The following is a 21439-nucleotide window of genomic DNA, read 5'->3' as shown; positions in this document are numbered from 1 at the left end:
TATGTTTTTTTCTATTTAATACTCATGTTTCCAAATTACATGCTATGATGACACCTGGAAGTAAACTCGGGAGACCTATTGCTATCTGTTTTCATCCATTGTCGCGCTTTGTGTGTCTTGTATTAAAATTCAAACATTTTCAGCTTCTTCTCTGCAACTGCTCAACCACTTTCAACTAAGTTTGACTTAAAACATCTACGGGCAGATCAGAGTAACAAAGAGAAAATGCATTTCCAAATTATAACCAGTTATGCACCCCAAGCCACAAGAACCACTGACCCTGGGACCATATTTTTTAAACCCCCCCCCCCTGTACCTCTTACCAAGGTCCTGAAATTAACCATTTCGGAAGAGGCACTTTTCTTCATCATAAATATGTACTTAGATCTATGTCCAGAGTAATCTCCCTTGAGCACAATCCAAACTAAGACAAAATATCAATTACCAGCGTAGTGATAATTGCAAATATATATATTCCAAAGTAATATTGTCAGACATTTAGATATTGACAATAAACTTGTAACATACATATATGATTTTTGTCCAAAAATTCAGCATTACCAACACTTTTCAAGTGTACCAGTAATAATCTTTCTTTGTCGAGATTCCATCTTTAAGGTGGATGCCACACCAAACTTTTATTTCATAGATCTTTAAATCATCCCTTTTAGATAATGATTTCAGCATTGAAAGAGGACTATTTACTCTTTATTATTTTATATGATTTTTTTCAGAGAAAATGAAATAAATGTTTTATTTGCAAATAAGGTAACTTTAATGTCATTATCTTAAGACTTTGTTCCTGAACTTTCAAATCTCTTACAAATTTAAATTAAAATAAATTATTTCATAAACTGCGACTATATTGTAACTCTACTACTTTAATCATATTTTTGTAAATCTGTATTATTGCAATTATCACTAAGCTGGTAATTGATATTTTGTCTGAGTTTGGATTGTGCTCAAGGGAGATTATTAAATCATAGGTTAGAGTGTATATCTAATATCCATTCAGTAAGCATATTTAATTGTATAAAAAATGTAAATATAATCATGTATGATTGTATACTTATCTTAGCAGATTTTCTGTTTTAACACATAATGCATTTTGTACATTATAGCTACTTCATAATAGCTGCATAAATATGATTTTACATATAATATCTATAAGACAGACAACTCTATGATTTGTAATGGAACTATTGAGTCTGTGACATGCAAGCTAGTGCATTTGATTGTAAATATTCTTAAATAAGTAGACAGTAGACAGAGAAGCAGTGGTTAACTTTGTCTATAAACTATAAGTACATTACTTGTATCTGGTATCTGATTGATACATTTAATAATGAAGTACCTGGATTATCTTCAGAACTTTCACATGTAGCATACTGTGAAACGATAGTGTATTTATAATAAATAAATAAATTTTGGCAATGTATACCGGGTATTTAAATTGCAAAAAATAAATTTAAGCAAAATAGAAACCAAACAAATCTCTCCTCTTTTTGCAAAATTTGTGTTAGGAAAAAAAATTTTTATGGTATTGATACCAATTTAAAGCAAATACATTAAGTATCAATGTTTGAAGAACAGTTAAGCATGAAGAAAAACACATAAAAATGCATTTATGCAACCAGAATTAATAATAATTTACCTGTATATTAGTGCAGGTGTTGTTTGATCATATCCACCACAAATTATGATTCATAATTCTGTTGTATTAGGCATTTATGTCCAGGAATATAGATCAAGTCCTAAATTACATTGGTATTGTTTTCAATGCATGTATGTCTTCCTGATTTTCTTGTGAGAAGTAACGACCTAACAATGGCTTCATTGCATGATATCATGAGATGTGAAAGTCTGATCCTAAGTTGAACAGTAAATCATGATAGGGTTCTCCAAACTGAATGAAAGTGAAGTTTTAATTTGTGGTTCAGTTTACACAAATATACCTTGTTTGTTGGCGAAAGTGTGAAATCCACCCGATCATATTTATATTATACCCCTTTAAAACTTGTTATTTTGTGTATTGAGTGGTCAGATTTTATTTTCCACTTGATATTACACGTTAATCGGTTTTACTGTCTTTGTTTCCCAATAGACATGATAGAACCACTTGACCGGTGGCCACCTGGAACTTGCCAAAATAAACGGACCCTGGGTACCCACTGATACCCGCTTGTAAAAATCTCTGCAAGTCAAAGGGCTGGTTGTGTTTTGTCTTGTGTAAGAGGGGGATAGATTAGATTTAGAGTCTATAGGGTGTATGACGATTATTTATCTGGCATCAAGATAGTCAGGCCTGATGGAGCACTGATAAAAGCAGAACTGGCCTAAGAATACAATGAACTGATTTCTGTATAGATTTTAATTAACAATGCAAAAATAGGGGAAAGATGCAAATGGAGTTAAAAAAAATTTACAATTCATTGCTTCCTGCTTATAACTCAAACCCTAAAAATTTACCTTTCTTATTTTAGAAAAAATTGGTCAATTGCATTAATCAAAAATAAAAAAAAAGAAGAAGAAAAGTAATGGAAAAAATCTATAAATATCTGTGTGACATATATTACCTGTTCATCAGATATAAGCTATTGTTTGGGAGGATTGCCTGTTTAATATAAACTTGGGTCACGATCAAATGAGCAGGGACAATTCCCGCGTATACCGGCTTATGTGGCCATTCACTCTGTATCTGCTTCTAAGTCCCTGTAAGGATACACTATAGGAAATATTTGTATGAAATATTTGACTTAGCTTTATGGGTAGAAGATAAACTAAATTCAATTAATTTCTGGTCTTGGAAATTGATGGATTGGTTCTATTTTCCTTGACCAGATTGGGGATTTTAAAAGGATTAAAACATAGTGATGTAATTTTAAAGTACAGTTGGAATTTATTTGTAACAGGTGGATTTTCTGGATGTAATATTTGCTAATATTGTAAGTATACTTTCCGTGCATTTTATCTTTTGTTTAAGATTTTTTTGCATGCTTGACAGTTTGAAAACTGCATGTGTGGATAATTTTATAATACATTTAGAATGAATGAAAGTGGATTGAACAAAAATATGTTGAAGAATTAATTTGTGTTTTACTTAATTTGTTTAAATGATAACATTTGTTTGAGGCATTACCTGTGTGTTTAATATTATTTAACCCCCCCCCCCCCCCAAGAAGAAAGCAGCTATTCTTATAAACTTGTGTAAAATAGTTGTTGAAATAAGGAAAGCTTAGTTGATTTTCCATTATTCTATTACATGTACTCAATACAAATTTGCAAAAGATATTTGGAAGAAGTATTTAAATTGATAATCCATAAAGGTGTTAAAATGTGTGTGTTTTCAACCAATAAGAAGTAACTATTTAATGCTTAGCACAAACATCAGAAACGTATTAAGATATTTGTGGAATCTCACAGTAATTAAATAACCAAATATAAAAACTAATGGAGCATAACAATCTTTAAAAATCTACGGAATGAAATGAGTCAGGTTCGCAATAAAAATAATTATTTTTTGGCGAAAAAAGGGGAATTTTTTTTTTTAATTCAAGAATACAGTGTATAGTTAATATGTACATTTAAAAAATAAAAAGTTTAAATGATGGAAAAACATGTTTGTTAGATAAATTCAGGGTATAAGTAAAAAATATGAATACTAAAAAGCAAATGGAGGGTGATGCGAACATGAAACATAAGATGAAAGTAGAGTGGGTATGACAATGTGAGTAAATTAGGGAAAGAGATGTTATCATATGTAAAGAGTTAAAGGAGTAGAGCATCAATAAACAGCTGTCGACAGGGGGGCATTGTAAGACTGGGTGACAGGGAATATAAACACTTCACACTATTTACTGGAACTTAACCAAAGGTAGGATGAAATATTCAGGGTCGTAAAAGTTTGGAATTTTTTTAGGCCCAAAAAGAACTTTTTTGTGTAAACATACAATAAAGAATTGTGAGAGATTTAAGATTACGAAAATTTGTGTTTTTTAGAAGTAAAAAGAATTTCAGCCAACTGTTTGCATTTTTAAATGAACATGTATTAGCAACTATTCCTCTGATTTCATTCGGATTTTTTGTGAAGCGTGGGTATTTTGTAAAAATTTAAGGATTGAACTAAATACAAACGGAATTCGAGATTTAAAAACAAAATATGGTAGGTATTGAGGTTCCATGTTTTTTTAAAATCCCAATTCATAGTTAAGCATGAACAGTTTTGTAAAATTGATTGTAAGAAGATGATTATAAAATCTAGTGGGGTATTGAATCCTCTGGCGATAGGATCTGACAAACCAGGGGCATGTCTATCACGGAATAGTTAGAGGGGATTTGGTTGCTTATGTTGGAATAATCTGACAAATCTTCTGTATTAGGTGGAACACTCTTATGTCAACAAATCTCAGGCTTATGATCAGAGCTTGTTGTCTAAATTCCTCCATTTCCTGGGATATTTAGATATTTCATTTACAAAAACATGTGAAAAATCTTAATTTAGTGAAGACCAATAAAAAAATTATTTCACATAAGATTTGAACATCTTCAACAAAATCTAAAATATACTTTGATCCTATATTAATTTAATTTTTTTTCCAGAAGATGCAATATTAGATTTGCTCTAATACTTTATATATATTAAATATTTTCAAGCTTGAAACCAATTGATCATATGTCATTGGCCTTCAAGATTGAATCTTTTACTGTATACAGGGTTATTTTCGCCCCGTCTTATTTTCGCCCTCTCACACTTGCAAACAATTTTGCCCCGTTTTAAATTCGCCCAATCATAGTTTTGTTTAAGAAATTATACTGTATTCTTTGAATTCGCCCCGTTTTAAATTCGCCCAAAAGATCATAGGGCGAAAGGGGCGAAAATAAAACGGGGGCGAAAATTTCCCTGTATACAGTAGTTGTATGATCTCTTACAGATGTTTTAAAAATTTTCAAATTATTAGTCAGAACTCAATACATTTGTGTGATTCAATTGCCCTCTGGTACATTTTAAAAGTTCAGGATAAAGCAAAGTGTAGAGACCATGCAGGAGATATATACCTTAGTTTGCACAAAATATTTATCAAAATTCTCAGGCCTAATTAACTAGACCCAAACCTATAATTTATGTTCCAAGTAATTTGGTGATCATATAGTTTGTTGGCCTGTAATAAGGTGCATCTTTACATGGCTGTCCCTATATTTGGGGGGTTCTAGGGTCAACAGTCAAGCTTTTTTTCCTCCACTGGCGTGTAAACAGAGGTTTTTACGAGACAGATCTGTCAGACTTCCTACCACAAGTGACAAGACTGTGTACGTTTTACAGATCACTCCAATGTTTCCCATGTTTTGCCTCATTGACACTAAAGCCTTAACAAAAACTGTTCAAACATGACATCGGCAATGTTAAGAACTATAGTGCAACAAATAAAGAATTCAATACTCAGAAAAGTGAGAATGAAATTAAAAATTTTCTTTTGGAGATCAAAGACCATCTGATTCCTTTGTGTTTTTGTGAGTGGTAAATAAAAAGTGGATTGTGATGAGTTTTTCTCGGGTTTTGTTATTTACGCTAGGTTCTATAGACTGATACTGTGTCAGCGGAAATTGTCCTTTGTCCCAAATAATCATGTTTAAAGCTAAACAATTATTGTTTGATAGAGGTGTGTCAAAATTTATTAAAGAATTGAATAAGAGATATTTCGGGTTCGTAAAAGGATCAAATTTTCATCAGATATGTCACTTTCTTCTTTAGATGATACAACTGTTGTGCTGACATCCACTTAAAAGGGCTTTTAGAAAAATTAGGGATATCAATTAATGTCACAGTGCACAAAAATTGAGACATTTTAATTATTATTTTTCAGTTTTATTTATTGAACCCCCCTTCTAACCTTTCTGCTCTTGTTAATCATTTAATTGAGTCAAGTGTCGAAAGATTGTGTTTTTAATATTTTAATGTGTAATTTATCAAGTTCATCCTTTCTCCTTCCAAAATAATTAAATGTACAATATCAATATTATTTGACACTTAAGTATATATTTTCTTTTCATTTATTTCAAAGAATATTGAAAGCTACCTGTACGATTGCCAATAATCAGTGATTTGGCTGCATACGGTCTGATTTAAAAGTCTCACAGGTTCTCTTGAGGTAGATTGCAGTCAGCGCGTAAGCTGTAATAATGTGTATGCTAATCCCGGACTAAAGTCTTTACACTAGATCATAAATGGACTCTTATGTGGTAATTAGCTGATTTTGCTGTGGTTTACTCTTACATATCACGGACTTAAGTTACGTGTGAGGTATGGTTTAAACAAAGTCTTTCTGCTTTTGACTTGCGACAGTGCATTCTGTTAGTAAATGTCTGGTGGAATTAGAGACACTGAGCATTCCATGAATAATCCTTCATTGTTAATGAAATAATAGCTTTTTTGGTTAACAATGTTGCAGTAATGATACCTTGAGTCTGAAATTTGCATGGATTTTAAGGATAATTTGCAGGTAAGAATTAACAAAAAATTATCATTTCCTAGTTAATGGGAGAGGGAAAATGAGGGATCTTGGATGTCATGTTGCAGCTTTCAAAATTGTTCAAATTTTGTCAAAAAGTAAAATGAAATAATTGAATTAAAATGCTGCAATGCTGTCTTCTGCTTCATAAGTGAGATGGTTCAATTCTTTCCTGGTAGCGCATGAAATTACAGGAAAATGTGCATCTCCTGATTACACTTATTAGTGCACACTTATATATTACTAGTTGGTTAACTATTGATGCAGTACAAAATAATGGAATTATGATATGTTTTAAAGTTATAAGAGATTTAAAAGAGCAATTTTTAGAGACTTCCATGTTTTAGAGTGTTGTGTTGTCACATAAGCTGTATCAACTTTTTCATCATTCTCACATTATTCTTAATCCATGACTTTGTATCTGTAGAGTGATCTTGTGATATGGACTTTTATATATGTCTATATGAAAAAGTTTACTGTAAGGGAGCAAAATGTGACACTTTTGTTGCAATACAATCATGTATTAGATACTATATTCTAATATATTTGTGGGGAAATTCTAGAAATGCTTTATGCTTTTACTGTACCATTAACAATAGAATGCTTATTGCTAGGTGTCATGTATTGGTAAGTTATTTTGGTCTTATGAAAGGATTGCTAATTCTGCACTTGGCTTGGTCTTATTTGTGAATACCAACCCTAAGCTTAGTTGATGCACGCAAGTTCAGTGTGAGGAGATTTTTCAAGCTTTATATTTGTCTAAATACATCACTGCAAGAAAAATCAACACAATGATTAGTTATAAGCTATCCATAATTTCACTGCATCATTAAAAATTGAAAGATTATCTTTATGTTTCTTTTAATCATTGATTGGAACACTTGCAAACTTGCTGCAATTTCAATTGCAAGTGTTGGTTAGAAATGGGCTTTTACCCTCAAACTGATTCACTTACACCCTTATACATAACAAACAGGGCACATCATCTACAAACAAATTATCACAAACTTTGATCTTAAAGCACATAAATGTTGTTTTGACAGAAAAATGTTGTTTTGACAGAAAAAAGGACAAAACTTCATAACAAGTACATATAATGGGCTAGTATGGGATTAGACTAAATATAACTTTGCTACAGGAGAGGGTAGGCTGATAGGGAATAAGAATGATTAAGATGATATTACAATGGAGGGTATAGACTGATTTTGGATTAAACTGATTCTAATAACGTACAGGTGAGAGTGGGCTGAAATGGGATTAGACTGATTCAGGCTTTGTTACATTTAAGGGGTGGGGTGGGGGAGGTATTGTGCGTAACAGTGAATGACTTCTTGCTGATACAAAATTACTCTGAATTCTTAACTTATTGCATATGAAGGATTGTACCTAATGACTTACTTTTCCTTGATATAGTATTAAGCTAAATTTAACATTGTTACAAGGGAGGGATAGTGCCCAGCAATGACTGACTACTTCTGGATCTGGGGATTTATCATTTTACAAGGGAGGGATTGTGCCAAGTAACTACTGACTACTCCTTGATCTAGGATGCACTTTTTTACAGGGAAGGGATTGTGCTATTGACTAACTTTCTGACTTGGGGAGTGTTGGTGCCCAGCAATGCCTGACCACTCTTTCATATGGGATTTATGTTTTTACAAGAGAAGGGTAGTGCTCAGTAATGACTGACTACTGACTGATATGTGATTTATCTCTTTACAGGGGAGGGATGGTGCCCAGCAATGACTGATTACTCCCTGATAATGACTGAGCCCCTGAAATGGGATTTATCTTTTTACAGGGGAGGGATGGTGCCCAGCAATGACTGACTACTCCCAGATAATGAGGATCTGACACACCTTTACCATTTTACAGGGAAGGGATGGTGCCCTGCTTTCACTGACTCCTCCCTGATATGGGATTTATTTTTTTCAGGGGGAGGGATGGTGCCCAGCATTCATTGACTACTCCCTGATAATGACTGATCCACTTATGACTTTTACATTTCTTTTGAAGATGGAAAAGCTTCAGTGAACAATCCATTTATATGATTTTTTTTATGTTTGTGTGAACTCCCAGAAAGTTTTGGGGATCTGAGGAGACAGTGGTAGTATTAAAGATTCCATTAGATAATTTTCTTTTCTTCTACTTTGTAATTTTCAAGATTGCATTTCTTTTTAAGACAGAAAAGTTTCAGCAATTTTTTATTTTTGTAAAAAAAAGGTTCAATGAAGCAGATTCATTGTGCAGTGTATGCACCGAGACATTAGACAATGTGATCAGGTGTAAAACATGATGCATCAAACTAGAGGCATTGTGCATCAGTCATGTCCGACAGTCCTATGTATTGCAATGTACAATGAAAAGAAAAATGTTCTTTAATCTGTACAAAGGCATCTTTAAGTGTTCATCATATTTTTGGTATGGGTGCTTTTGTGTTCTGTATATCATCAAGTTAAATATAACTGAAACTTATTTGGTTGAAAATGCATTCACAGTGGAAATCTTTAAAGTTTAGTTCAATTTTTTTCCCCATTCTGTTAGTTGTATAGTAATTCCATAGTCACTAAGACTTAAGTTATTTGCCTCTCTGCAGTGTAAGCTAGGGCCGGTGAATGTGTCCCTTAACAACTACCGGTACCGCCCCACCGCCCGCTGTCTGGTGGAGTCCAGTAGACCCACCTCATTACTGGATGCTCTGGTGAGAGAGGCGGTTACTCAGCACACAGACACTGGTCACTCTCAGGCCATCATATGCAGGTATGTTTATAGACCTTATTATTGGTGGTTATATATGTTCATGTATATTTAATTCGTTTAGGGCGTCGTTAAGAAATTGTTTGTTTGCCCTCTCCCAACTGATTGGCTAAAAATGGCCCTTAACTCAAAACCTCTTAACACCTGGTAAACAAGAATTGTTTTTCTCTGTTTATTCCTGAACTTACTAATTCCATCAACTAGTCTATTGAAATTTTCCACCTACCCACAGACCCAATTTTGTAACCTGAGTAGAGAGGAAACAAATATTGTTTTAAAAATGGCCTTTCTCAACATTTTTTTCTTTCTCAAGGACTATGACAAATAAGGAAAATATGCTTTATGTATCTATGTCAATATATGGATGAAGAGTTCCTTGTACAAATTTTATTTTTAGGTTGCTTGCTTTTATCTGGAATTCTTTAGCATTTTTTCTTCTGCCTTTCTCCCATGATTTCTAGTCTGTTTTTTATGGCAGCTGGAATAATAAATGATTTTTTACCCCAAACCTCTGTCGGCTGATTTGCTCCATTAACACCAATATAGAACCATAAATTTAACATAAGCACTTTACACGACAATTCATTTAACAGCCATTACAACATATACCACTTCATGATTTTATTAAAAGCAGAATTAAGAAGATGTCAACATTTTATGATAAATAGTTTCAAAAAACTTAATCTGATAAAAGGAAATTGAAGATTTTGACAGTGAGGATTTGGTTTGAAGGTTCCTTTTTGATGTTGTTATTATACCTTGAATCAAAGCATGAAAAAAAAAACCCAGGAAAGATGTAAGTTTTAGATATTAATGATGCCTTAAGGAATGCAGTATTGTCAAATTAATGGTTAAAAAATTGGATTGCTTTTTTTTTATGAAGAAAAAGGGTTCAAACAAGTTAAAAGTTTTATTACATCCAATATGCATATATTAATATTTTTCTGCACAATCAAAAAAGAAAAAAAAAAAATTACAGAATTAAATTTCTCTGTTGTTAAAAAGCAAGTGAAATACAATGTACTAGATACCCATTTGAGTATGTGTAAGATTGCATAAAGTCCATTGATTATCCCGAATGACTTCAATATTTTTTCATTTACAAACAAATGAACAATATACCTTTAAGATGCTGACCTTTTGTGAACTTAGTTTAAAATTGAAAGTTGTAATCCCCCATTTAAATATGTAGCAATCATATTTCTAACTTCTGAATTAAAATTGCACAACATTTTCATGCATTAATAATGTTTTTAAAATGAAAAAAAGCTTACCACCTCTGTATCTTTCCAGTGGTGAGAGTGGGAGTGGTAAGACATTTTGTGCCATGCACATGTTACGTCAGCTGTTTGACCTGGCCGGTGGGGGATCCGAGACGGACGCCTTCAAGCACCTGTCTGCCACACTGACCGTCCTCAGATCTCTGTGTTCAGCCACCACAGTCACAAACTCCGAGTCAAGCCGAGTAGTAAGATATCTTGTTTGATTGGGGAAAAATTGGTTTTTCCATAAATAGCTGAACTTTTGTATTTCAAGCACCATGGATTTGTTGAAGTAATTTACTCCCAAGCTTTTCTCTAAGCATTTACCATCAATATTTTAAAATCCAAAACATTTCAAAGTTTTTCCTTAGTTCCATCTTGTTCAAGTAACAAAGTTTAGCTATGAATATAAACCACATATATGGCTTATTTTATCCTAGACCTTTTTTGGACAGAATTTCATTTCAATCATTTCGATGACAATTATTTTAATTTTGATGCACATTCCATTAGGGTTTCTTCATCGAGAACTTCATCACAGATTCAGCCATTTACAGAACAAAGATACACTCCTACCTGCTGGACAGGGTATATTGGTTTAAAATATATTTAATTCAAATCAGTGAAATAGATTGAACAGCAGACATTAATGCCTGTGATTGTTCTCTCCAAAAAACATCTTGGTTCTTGCATACATGAATATTCTTCAGCACATTTCAGATGAAGTAAAAACTTCATCATTTGATTGTTATTATTTTTATTATATGATTTGTTTATTTTTACAGGACAGGGTGTGTTCAGTTCAGCAAAATGAAAGAAACTACCACATTTTCTATCAGATGTTAGCAGGTCTAGGATCTGAAGAAAAAGGTACAAAGAATTTTATAAACCAGTACATGTATAATATAAAAGTGGCCTTTTGTATAACCATTACTGAATATTGTTTGTTTAATACTGAATAATGGAAGACTAAAAAAAATTAATGCAAAAATGTATTATGGTAATATAGCAAACAGTTTATGCTAGCTGATAAGTAATATGCATTTGATTGTCATTCCCACTAAACACCACACATTAAATAACGTAAATTCTTTGCAGCCAAACTTCACCTGACAGGGTACTCCATGCATAACCTTAGCTACCTCAGTCTCGGTAACACTCATATATGGAACGAAATGGAGGAAAAGTCTCGATTTGATGCATGGAAGGTCAGTATTGAAAAAAATAATCTAGATGTCTACCAAAATTTTAAAAAAAAGTATGTGTTAACATTAGTAATATTTGAATTTCATATTTTGTCATTTTTAGAATTCTTTGGGTGTACTTGGGATTCCATTCTCTGATGTCATGAGGATTTTCTCTGCCATCTTGTTGCTGGGTAACATAGAATTTATGGAAGGCACTGGAATGGAACTAGATATTATTGGGAACAATGGTTAGAAATTTTTTTTTTTCTTGTGCAAAAACCTGCAAGAGGATACAGTTTTTACTCGTGTTTTCCTATACCTGTTTTGATATCAATCTTGAAATCACAATTTAAAGAGAGCCTTTTGACTTTTTAAATTTATATTTGTTCCTAGTATTCCAAATAGCTTTAAGATATAACAGCACTGAACACTATGTATTTATTATTTTATATGTATTTGATAGAAATCAAGGCAGTGGCAGCATTACTAGGGGTGTCTGGGGTAGCTCTTTACAGAGGATTCACAACTCGGACTCGAAACACGCGAGGTCAGCTGTGTAAATCACTGGCAGATGCCTATACAGTATGTACTCATATTTAGTATTCTGAATATTAGTTCCGTTTTTCACCCTGTCACCCAAAAATTAGTAAAGAGCTTTACCTCTTGAAGTTTTTTTCTTGAAGCATGATAGAGTTAAGTATGAATTTTGATATTACAGGCAAATGCCACAAGAAATGCTTTAGCAAAAGCATTGTACAGTAGAACTATTGCAGCCATATTAAAAAGAGCCAACAGTTTAAGGCGACCTAATATCAACTCTTCACTGTCTGGCAGCACAGAATCAAATCTTCATCATGGTAGGCTATGCTTAGTATTTGTGAATGGAAATGATGAAGTGACAGAGGGAGAGGAGAGGGTGATTTACAATATTAGTTTCGTATTTAATTTTCAGTTGATCCAGGAGGGGTGTCTTTCTCAGATCAGGTGTTTTCAAGAAGTTCATCCATTAGATCTGGTTATGAGAAAACGAAATATGATGGGTTTATTAGCATCATAGATATGTTTGGATTTGAAACAGCACAGGTAATCTTTACAGACATTTTCTTCAGTGGCATGAATTTTTTTTCAGAGCTTTGAATAGGTTAAGGGTATGACAAAAAGTAATTTTTCTTGCAGAGAAACCAGCTAGAGCAGTTTTGTGTTAACTTGTGTGCTGAGACCATTCAGCATTTCTACAACACACACATATTCAAGAGCACCATGCAGGCCCTGAAGGATGAAGATATTCAGAAGAGGTCAAATCACCTGACAACGATATACAGGTTTTAAGTCACAGGTAAAAATTTTTTTTTTTGGGGGGGGGGAGGGGGTAGGGGGTTACAGATTTTACAACTTTTTAGGTCACCTGAGTAAACTCAGATGACCTATTGCTATCCGTTTTTGTCCGTCGTGGTTCGTCGTGCGTTAACATTTGAACATTTTCAGCTTCTTCTATGAAACCGCTTTACCAATTTCAACCAATTTTGGTACAGTAAAACTCGTTTAGTACGAACACAGATATAGCGAAGTCATGGATATAGCGAAGTTTTTCGAGGTCCCCGGCAAAATTCTTAACAATTCTTTGTAAAATTTTATGGTTATAACGAACTCGTATATAGCGAATTTACGGATATAGCGAACTGATTTTGAGTCCCGTAAAGATTAAAAATAATGAATTTACATCTTTTATAATGAATTTTCAAATATCTCAAAATTTGATATTATGAACCTACTTTATTTTCACAAAATATTTGTATAACTGTGGGTCTATGAGAAAACCAGGCAGGGGGCCATACATGAAGTGTCACTCACATTAATGAAATTTTCCCAAAAGACTCCAACAATATAGCATATAATCACAAGAAAAAAATTTTCTGAAAATTTTCAATAAAGGGGGTATCTTTATCATCATTTTGTATTCACAATTTTATAAAAACAATTCCAATTGCGTAGAGAATTCAAACATACTTAACTTTTTAATTAATTTTGAATTTAAAAATAATAAGCGTCCTAACCCTGTTTAATATGAAGATTTTTATGGTACCTTTACATCCGAAACGATATTTCTGTCAAAAGAGACATTTTTGACGGGTTGCTATGGCAACATTGCATGTTTGACAAGAAATCTTTTTTTATCAAACATGAATTATAATCTTGAATTTTTATATTAAATAAGTAGTTTATGTGTAAATGATTGCTTTTGGCTCTAATGCTGCATTGAAATTGAATGAAATTCCCCCTTTATTTGCCCTTTCTTACTTTATTTTCCTGGTTTTAATGACGGCCCTGTTACTATAAATAGAACAAGCTATCAATTTTCTCACCTCATGATTTTTTATCAGTGATGTGTACCTTATCAATATTTAATGGAATAAAGACATTTAAAAATACCTTAAAAATTGATATTTTACAATTCTGCCTGGTTTTCTCATAGAACCACAGATATAACATTCAATTCATGATAAAACCTTACTTTTTCAAAGTATGTTTTGTAGATATTGCTTCCCTAATCTATTTGGTATAAATTCTTGAAGGAAAACATACATATTGCGAATTCGCTATATATAGTTATACGAATTCGTTATACGGATATAACGAATTACGGATATAGCGAATTAAATTCCAAGGTACCCAGGACTTCGCTATATCCGAGTTTTACTGTATATAGCATCATAGCATCTATGGGTGAAGGGGAACAAAAATTGTGAATTTCATTGTCCCTGCCCCCCTGGGGCCTGGGGGGTGGGGCCAAAACCACTAAAATTAGTGCAATCTTTAAAAATCTTCTTCTTTACTCCTGGACATCAAGCAGTCCAACTGTTGGTATGATTGTAATCAGCATTGAGTCCTCTACCAAAATTGTGAATTTCATGGCCTCAGGCTCAGGGGTTCTAGTGCTAGGGCGGGACTATATACCCGGTAGATTATATAGTGAAAATGCATAAATTCTTTGAAATTCTTCTTCTCTGCTCATGGGCATTAAATAAATTAACCACGTGCATAGTTATGTTGAATAAGGCTTCCTCTTCCAAAATTGTGAATTTCATGGCCCCAGGGTCAGGGGTGTTAGTGCTAGGGCGGGGCTATATAGATTATATTGTGAAAATGAATTATTTCTTTGAAAATCTTCTTTTCTGTGCCTGGGTATTAAACCAATGAACTATCTGCATAGTTATGAGAAGGAAGGATGCCTCTTTGAGATTAGTAAATTTCAGGGCCCCTGGGTCAGGGCTTCATGTGTTGGGGTGGGGCTCTAATGTTTATATAATGAAAATAGATGAATTTTTTGAAAAACTTTTCCTTTGCTCCTGGGTATTATGCCATTGATGTAAGTACATAGTTATGATGAAGATAGCTGCTTCTTCCAAAATGGTTAATTTTTGAGACCCTGGGTCATAGTATTTTGTGTTAACCTTTGTGCTGAATATAAATTAATGCTTTGAAATCTGCACTTTGATTTTAATCAACAATTTATGATGAAATAAAATTTATGATAAAATTTCCAAAATATTGAAATTTGTGGCCCTAAGATCAGTGGTTCCTGTAGGGTGGGGTGCACAACTGGTTATGAATAGAAATTCATTTTCTCTTTGTTGCTCTGATCTCTCTCTGGGTAATAAGTAACCAAAGTAAGCATGCTTAATGTATAGTTATGATTAGCAATGGAGCCTCTTTCAAAATTGTGAATTTCATCGCCTCTGGTTTAAAAGACGAATTAAATTCATTTGTTAAAAGTTGTTACGGGATACTCAGGTGACCTATAAGGCCCGTGGACCTCTTGTCTTTGATGAAGTATAATGATAAATTCTTGATTTTTTTATCAGAGGAATGGAATTCTTAGCATTCTGGATATTGAGTGTGCTCAACCTAGAAGTAGTGTTGAGATCTTCACAACAAAAGTAAAAGCTCACCACAGAGTCAATAACTAGTAAGTATCAATTAACAGTACTGTGATTTATTCTTTAAGTAATTTAAGAATCACTTTCAAACTTTGGTATTTGAAATTCTATTATGTTGAATAAAGGAGCAACTCCACAGTTTAACACAAGGTTTTATGTTCAAGTTTTAGCTTCTTTATCTCGCAAACTGGGATATCTAAAAAAAAATTGGGTCAGGTTATTGAATTGGAGGTACAGGTTGAAATGTTTATCTAATGAAAATTAATCTTAGTACAGAGAATGTTCATAGATGTTTAAGAACTGAAATAGATTTAAAAGAATACTAATGAATTCCCTCTTGATTTCAGTTTCTTTGAGCCTTTACCAAAGGCCGATGCTGTCTTTGGTATCCGCCATTTTGCTGGCAGAGTGGTGTATGATACCAACACTTTCCTGGAGAATAATCGCGACACCCTACCAGATGATGTGGTGGCTGTATTCTCTAAACAGAACTGTAACTTTGGATTCGTGTCTCACCTTTTTGCTCAGGAAAACAAACCAAACACTGGTGGTAAGTAAAGTTGCTGTCACCTTTGATGTTTTTTTATCAACATTGTTGCTTGGTTTAAATGTGAACACACAATTATTACAGATTTAGGCTCAGGGCCGCAAGGATTGAAGTACAGAATCTTGCCAAATTCTTCTGACTCCAAGTAAGCAAAGTATTAAATAATTTTACCTCTAACTCTTCAAAATGTTGATGAATATATCGGGCTACATAAAAAAATGTTTTATTGAATTTTCTTTAATTTTAGGTTAAATGGAACAAGAGGCACTCTTACTTCTGATTTCCAAACCAAGCTAGACAATCTGTTGAGGACTCTGATGCATGCCAAACCTCACTTTGTCCTCTGCTTAAAGGTTTGGCTTAATGGTTTGACATTGTGTATAGTGTATATTTTAACACAAAATATGAATCTTTTGTCCATGTATTGTGATTGCTTTGGTTTATAGTCCAATGACCGGGGGGAGATGGACATGTTTGATGGAGACGTCATCATCCGACAGCTCAGGTCATTACAAGTGCTGGAAACGGTCCATCTGATGGCTGGAGGTAACTCAGTGACATCCGTTTCTACATAAACACACTCTCTTTGAAATTGTGATTCATGTTGCTATATCAAGATTGATTCAATGTGAATGTTTGCATTTAATATCTTTTTTTAAATTCAAAGGTATTCCCCACAGAATGAGATACAAGTCATTTAACAACAGATATAAGATTTTTTTTGGTCACATGAAGCCTTATCAACTGGACACACAGCAGGACCAATGCAAGGTAAAAAATTGTGTTTTAAAGGGAGATAACTCAAAATGAATCCATATGCTTGGAAAATGAAAAAAAGCAAGACAGGTTATAATATGACAAGATATATAATCTCTGATGTTTTTACACTTGAAAAATATATTCAAAATCAAGTCAAATGCTTATAATCTTATCACTGAATAACTGTTGTAATTTTATGCATTTTTTTTTTACTTAAGGCCATACTCAACAGTTTTCTGAAGGCAATGGATGAAAGCAAGCTTCCTTACGTCAGCACACAGTGGATGTTTGGTAAAAAACACCTCTTCTTCAGGTACATATTTATGACATTTTATCTAAGTTGACATTGCTAATACACAATATATATTTAGTAATTATATATAATATATCTAAGTTGACATTGGTAATACACAATTTATATTAAATAATTGTATAATATATCAATTTTTATTGATTGTTCAAAAAGTTACTTTCAGACGAAGTTAATCCTTTGATATTTATCTTTGTTGTAAATTCATGAAAATTGAACCCCCATGAAAAACAGAACCCCTATGAAATATAATGATCCTATAGTAACCCATGCTTTGTTGAGGTATAAATGATATTGTTAACTTTGAAGTGAGGGAACACGGCAGCAGTTAGAGGCAATGAGAGCAGAAAAAATCAACAAGGCAGCATCAATTATACAGGCTTATTGGAAAGGTCTACAATGTCGCAAAAACTGGACAAAGAGAAGAAAGCAGCTTCTGTCTGATAGGGAGTCTGTAAAGTCATCTCAAACCAGCTCCACTCGGTAAATGTCATTAAAAATGCAGCATTTTACAACAAATAATGTCAAGGAATGGTTCTTACATAATAGATTTTTTTTTTCTAGTGGTACAAGAAAATGAATTTGACATTTTTTTGTTTTCATTTTTAGGAAATCAAACAAATCCAAGAAAATAGGCATTATAAGGAAAGATGAAAATCTACTACAGCAAGCATCAAAGTATTACAACATATGTTTGGTAGGTCACTTGACGCTTTGATGATATCAGTTCATGAATTTCTTTGGTCTAAAATGTCACATAATGTGAAAGTTTGATTGAATTTTTACAGGAGACTGCCCCTTCCATTCCCCCCAACAGATCCTACTGTGTAGCTGGGAAAAATGTCAGGTTAGGATATCCTCATCATAGGATCATGAAGGATAATTTCCCAGGTAATTGTTGATTTATTTTTAATTAAGATGAAGATCTTTTACCATAAACCAATCTTTATGTTACTCAACACAAATAATTTATTTCATTGTATATCTATGTACTAGAATATTTTCTCAGTCACAAAAATACATGTAAGTCACTATAGATGGATGTCAAATTGTGAATAAAGAATTGCCACAAAAAATAGTTGGATTATAGTAAGGATGAATGTCCCAAAGCTACGGCTATGTAGGACTGCCTTTTTGTGATAAATTGTTATAAATCTAAAATCAGTCTGGTAATTTTCAAACAAGTGTGAAGGAAAACAACACCTTATGAATAGTACCTAAATTTCATATGGTTAATAGTTTAGAGGAATACCACATTATCAAGGAATTTTATTTCTCATCAGCAGAGGGATCTGTGAATGGAGCGGTGCTTTCCCGGGGGGAGGAGGTGGATGTTGTAGGTCCGTCCTCCAAACGAGGACATCTGATAGTGAAAAACAAGGACGTGGTGATGGACGTACCTTACCATCTACTGGACCTCCAGGTAGGACCAGAAATAGAGGAAAATTGACAGTATCAGAAACAATCCAAATCTCTTTTCAAATTAGCTATTTCATGTAAAATCTTTTAATGGTCATTCATTAATTTGCTCTTTATACATGTATATCTCTAAGATTATCAGATATGGGAGTAAATCTAGTATAAATTTATGTTATTATTTTTGCAGACAATCCCAGAACTACCAGCAATGGACATATGACAATCAAACCTGCAGAAAAATAGTGCAATTATTCATAAAACAGTTTTAAATCATGGTTTAGCAAATACTTGTTAGTAATTTATTGATGTATGTATGCATATTTATTTAAGTTGTTTAATGTGCAAATCCTGTTGATTCATCCATGTACAATATTATATGATTTTAATGATTGCATTTTCAGTTTTATGTCATCCTAAAAATGGCTTAAGATTGATTGATTTTTCAAACTTTTTATATGAATTTCAGAAGTTGGTTATTTTTTTTGTTGTTGACAAAATAACTATACTACTGTACACATGCTTTAACTACCTTTTCCATTATCAAGAAAAGTTACACCTTGATTTCTCAAGGTTAACTGGAATGACAAAAAAGATTTTCAAAGGTTTGAAATTTTGAAGTCAAGAAATGTATAGACTGGTTAGAACCATAAGCTCTCACTTTGATATCCACAATTTTTTCCACTTGTAAGTCTTTGAGATACTAAGGTTCAACTGTAATAAAAATCACTAGATTATTCACTTTATTGGAGGATAGTAGATTGTCTTCACCATATATTTGGAAATCTATAATCCTATATATGACTTCTTGTATCTTTTAAATATTTTTTCAATTGATATATGTATCCAAATGGGTTACCATAATGATATTGAAACCTTGCCATTCACTATGTATTTCCATTGTGCACACTGCTTGCCTCATTCAGGATGTGGCATTATTTATATTCCATTTTATAATCAAATTATTATGTATGAAAATGTGTTCTGTATATCATACGAGGGTTGTCCCATAAAATCGTGGACAAAGCGTTTTTCTCTAAAAGTGATGGGCGCACTAAGCTGAAATTTTCAGTAAATGTTTATTCATCATATTTAAGTGAATCATAATGTTTTTGTATTCAAAAATAAAGATTTTATTCTGCTTGAATATGCACAAGGTAAGGTCCTATGGCGCACAGTAAAAATAGCAAGGTTATATTAGAGAAGACAAAAGAATTACATTTTCAATTTTATTTAATTTTCCTTAATCAATTCTGAAAAATTTCAAGGCATTTGGTTAATTTTTGCCATCAAATTAATAAACACAATACACGAAAAATGGCGACTTTTTATGTACCGAGAGCAGTTCAGATAGATTAGGATGTTGTAATGACAAGAGATTTTAAATGAATACAGAAGAAAGAAAATGGTCTTATATAAATGAAATGAAAGTTTTCAATATGTCCCCAGGTAGTACAAAACATATGGACAGACTGCCATTTGTTATAGCAAAGGACACTGTCACTTCCGTCGATGTGAAAGTTGAATGATGGTGAGAATACTGTCAACTTGCTGAAAATATTCATTGAGTGTGTCTTATTGTTTTAAATAGATACTCACATATGTAAATCAATAAAATTTCTAAATTTAAGTGGGGCTTATCCAACTTTAAGTTTAGCAAAGATTTGACCTTTTTTAGACACTTTGACGTTATCATCCGTGCGCCGTAAAGTACATAACATAAAAATCACATTTGTTTACCTATGCATATATCTATTTGAAATTTGCTATGTATATTCATTTTATCTACTGAAAAGTGGTGAAAATTTCAGTGAAATTTTAACAACCCTCGTATAGCATTCATAATTATCATATCATTAATGTTTGTAATCAGCAAACTTGTTTTTTTTTCTGCTATACATCATTTTATTAATTTGACTAGCCATCAAATTAAAAACAGAAAATACTGTAGATTGGCAAATAATCGCGATGGTTTTAATTTCACTATGTTCGCGATTTATCATTTTCCTGCGAAATTAAACCCATCGTGAATGTTATTATTGTTTTAAAAACGTTTATACAATATTTTGAATTAATTTCTTTTACCGTGAAATTAAAACCATCGCGATTGGTACTTTTTTAGATATCGTGAAATTTTAACACCGTGGAATGAAAACGACTTACAGTAATCAAAATTATCTATGTTTTCTAATCTAAAATATAATTTTGACATAATCAATCTTATAATAAACTTATCTTTTTCACAATCCATTTTTTATATCTGCACCCTTTAAAAAAGAATGAAACTCAGGGATGTGTTCAATTACTGTGTAATTTTTACTGTTATAAGGAATGTGTGATATAAATAGTGCTGTCCTATAACCCAAATGGCTTTTTGTTTTGTGATAAATTTGTAACAATATTTGTCTAACATATGTCTGTTTTGTGTATTTGATTTGTTTATAAATACATGTAGAAGTTGATTAAATCAAGGGAGAAATTTGTATAAAAAAAAAGAATATTTTTGAAAGATTTTGAAAAAACAACACCTAACACCATTCTGTACAAGAGATGGATCTTGCCGGAGCATGCATATGCATTGCTTTATGTCAACTGTTTCCTCAGAAATTCCAAAATCTACACATTTAGATGAAAATGCTTCTCTACTATTTTCACAAAATTGTTTTAATTGCAAATATTAAGGTCTGACCCTCAGCCAGGAAGGACAACTCTTTAATTTATCTTATTTTGCTATTTTTAGTATTTGCCAAATAGAAA

At 32.6% G+C, this 21439-nt stretch overlaps 1 protein-coding gene across 1 annotated transcript; it reads left to right on the top strand.

Moving 5' to 3' along the window:
- The first annotated feature begins 8833 nt into the window (after positions 1-8833).
- Positions 8834-19672, top strand: LOC134251341 (uncharacterized). The gene is made up of 23 exons (XM_062733732.1): positions 8834-8860; positions 9103-9266; positions 10557-10731; positions 11039-11113; positions 11311-11395; positions 11624-11733; positions 11834-11960; positions 12176-12294; positions 12431-12569; positions 12665-12795; positions 12889-13007; positions 15569-15679; positions 15998-16200; positions 16282-16342; positions 16445-16550; positions 16644-16743; positions 16865-16968; positions 17175-17269; positions 17576-17749; positions 17876-17963; positions 18055-18157; positions 18550-18689; positions 18873-19672. Exons 1-23 carry the CDS (start codon positions 8834-8836, stop codon positions 18903-18905), a joined length of 2589 nt encoding a protein of 862 aa, XP_062589716.1. The 3' UTR covers positions 18906-19672.
- Positions 19673-21439: the final 1767 nt, after the last annotated feature.

The sequence above is a fragment of the Saccostrea cucullata genome, unplaced genomic scaffold, assembly GCF_032062105.1.
Source record: "Saccostrea cucullata isolate Sc308-1 unplaced genomic scaffold, CSIRO_AGI_Scuc_v1 ctg197, whole genome shotgun sequence".
NCBI lineage: Eukaryota > Metazoa > Mollusca > Bivalvia > Ostreida > Ostreidae > Saccostrea > Saccostrea cuccullata.
This window is presented reverse-complemented; position numbering and strand designations above follow the sequence as displayed.

Excerpts from the sequence above, each read along its gene's own strand:
- LOC134251341 (XM_062733732.1), top strand. The coding sequence starts at position 8,834 with ATGTCCGACAGTCCTATGTATTGCAAT. Across the intron at positions 17,750-17,875 it reads TCTCAAACCAGCTCCACTCG|GAAATCAAACAAATCCAAGA; the intron begins GTAAATGTCATT and ends TTTCATTTTTAG. Across the intron at positions 18,158-18,549 it reads CATGAAGGATAATTTCCCAG|CAGAGGGATCTGTGAATGGA; the intron begins GTAATTGTTGAT and ends ATTTCTCATCAG.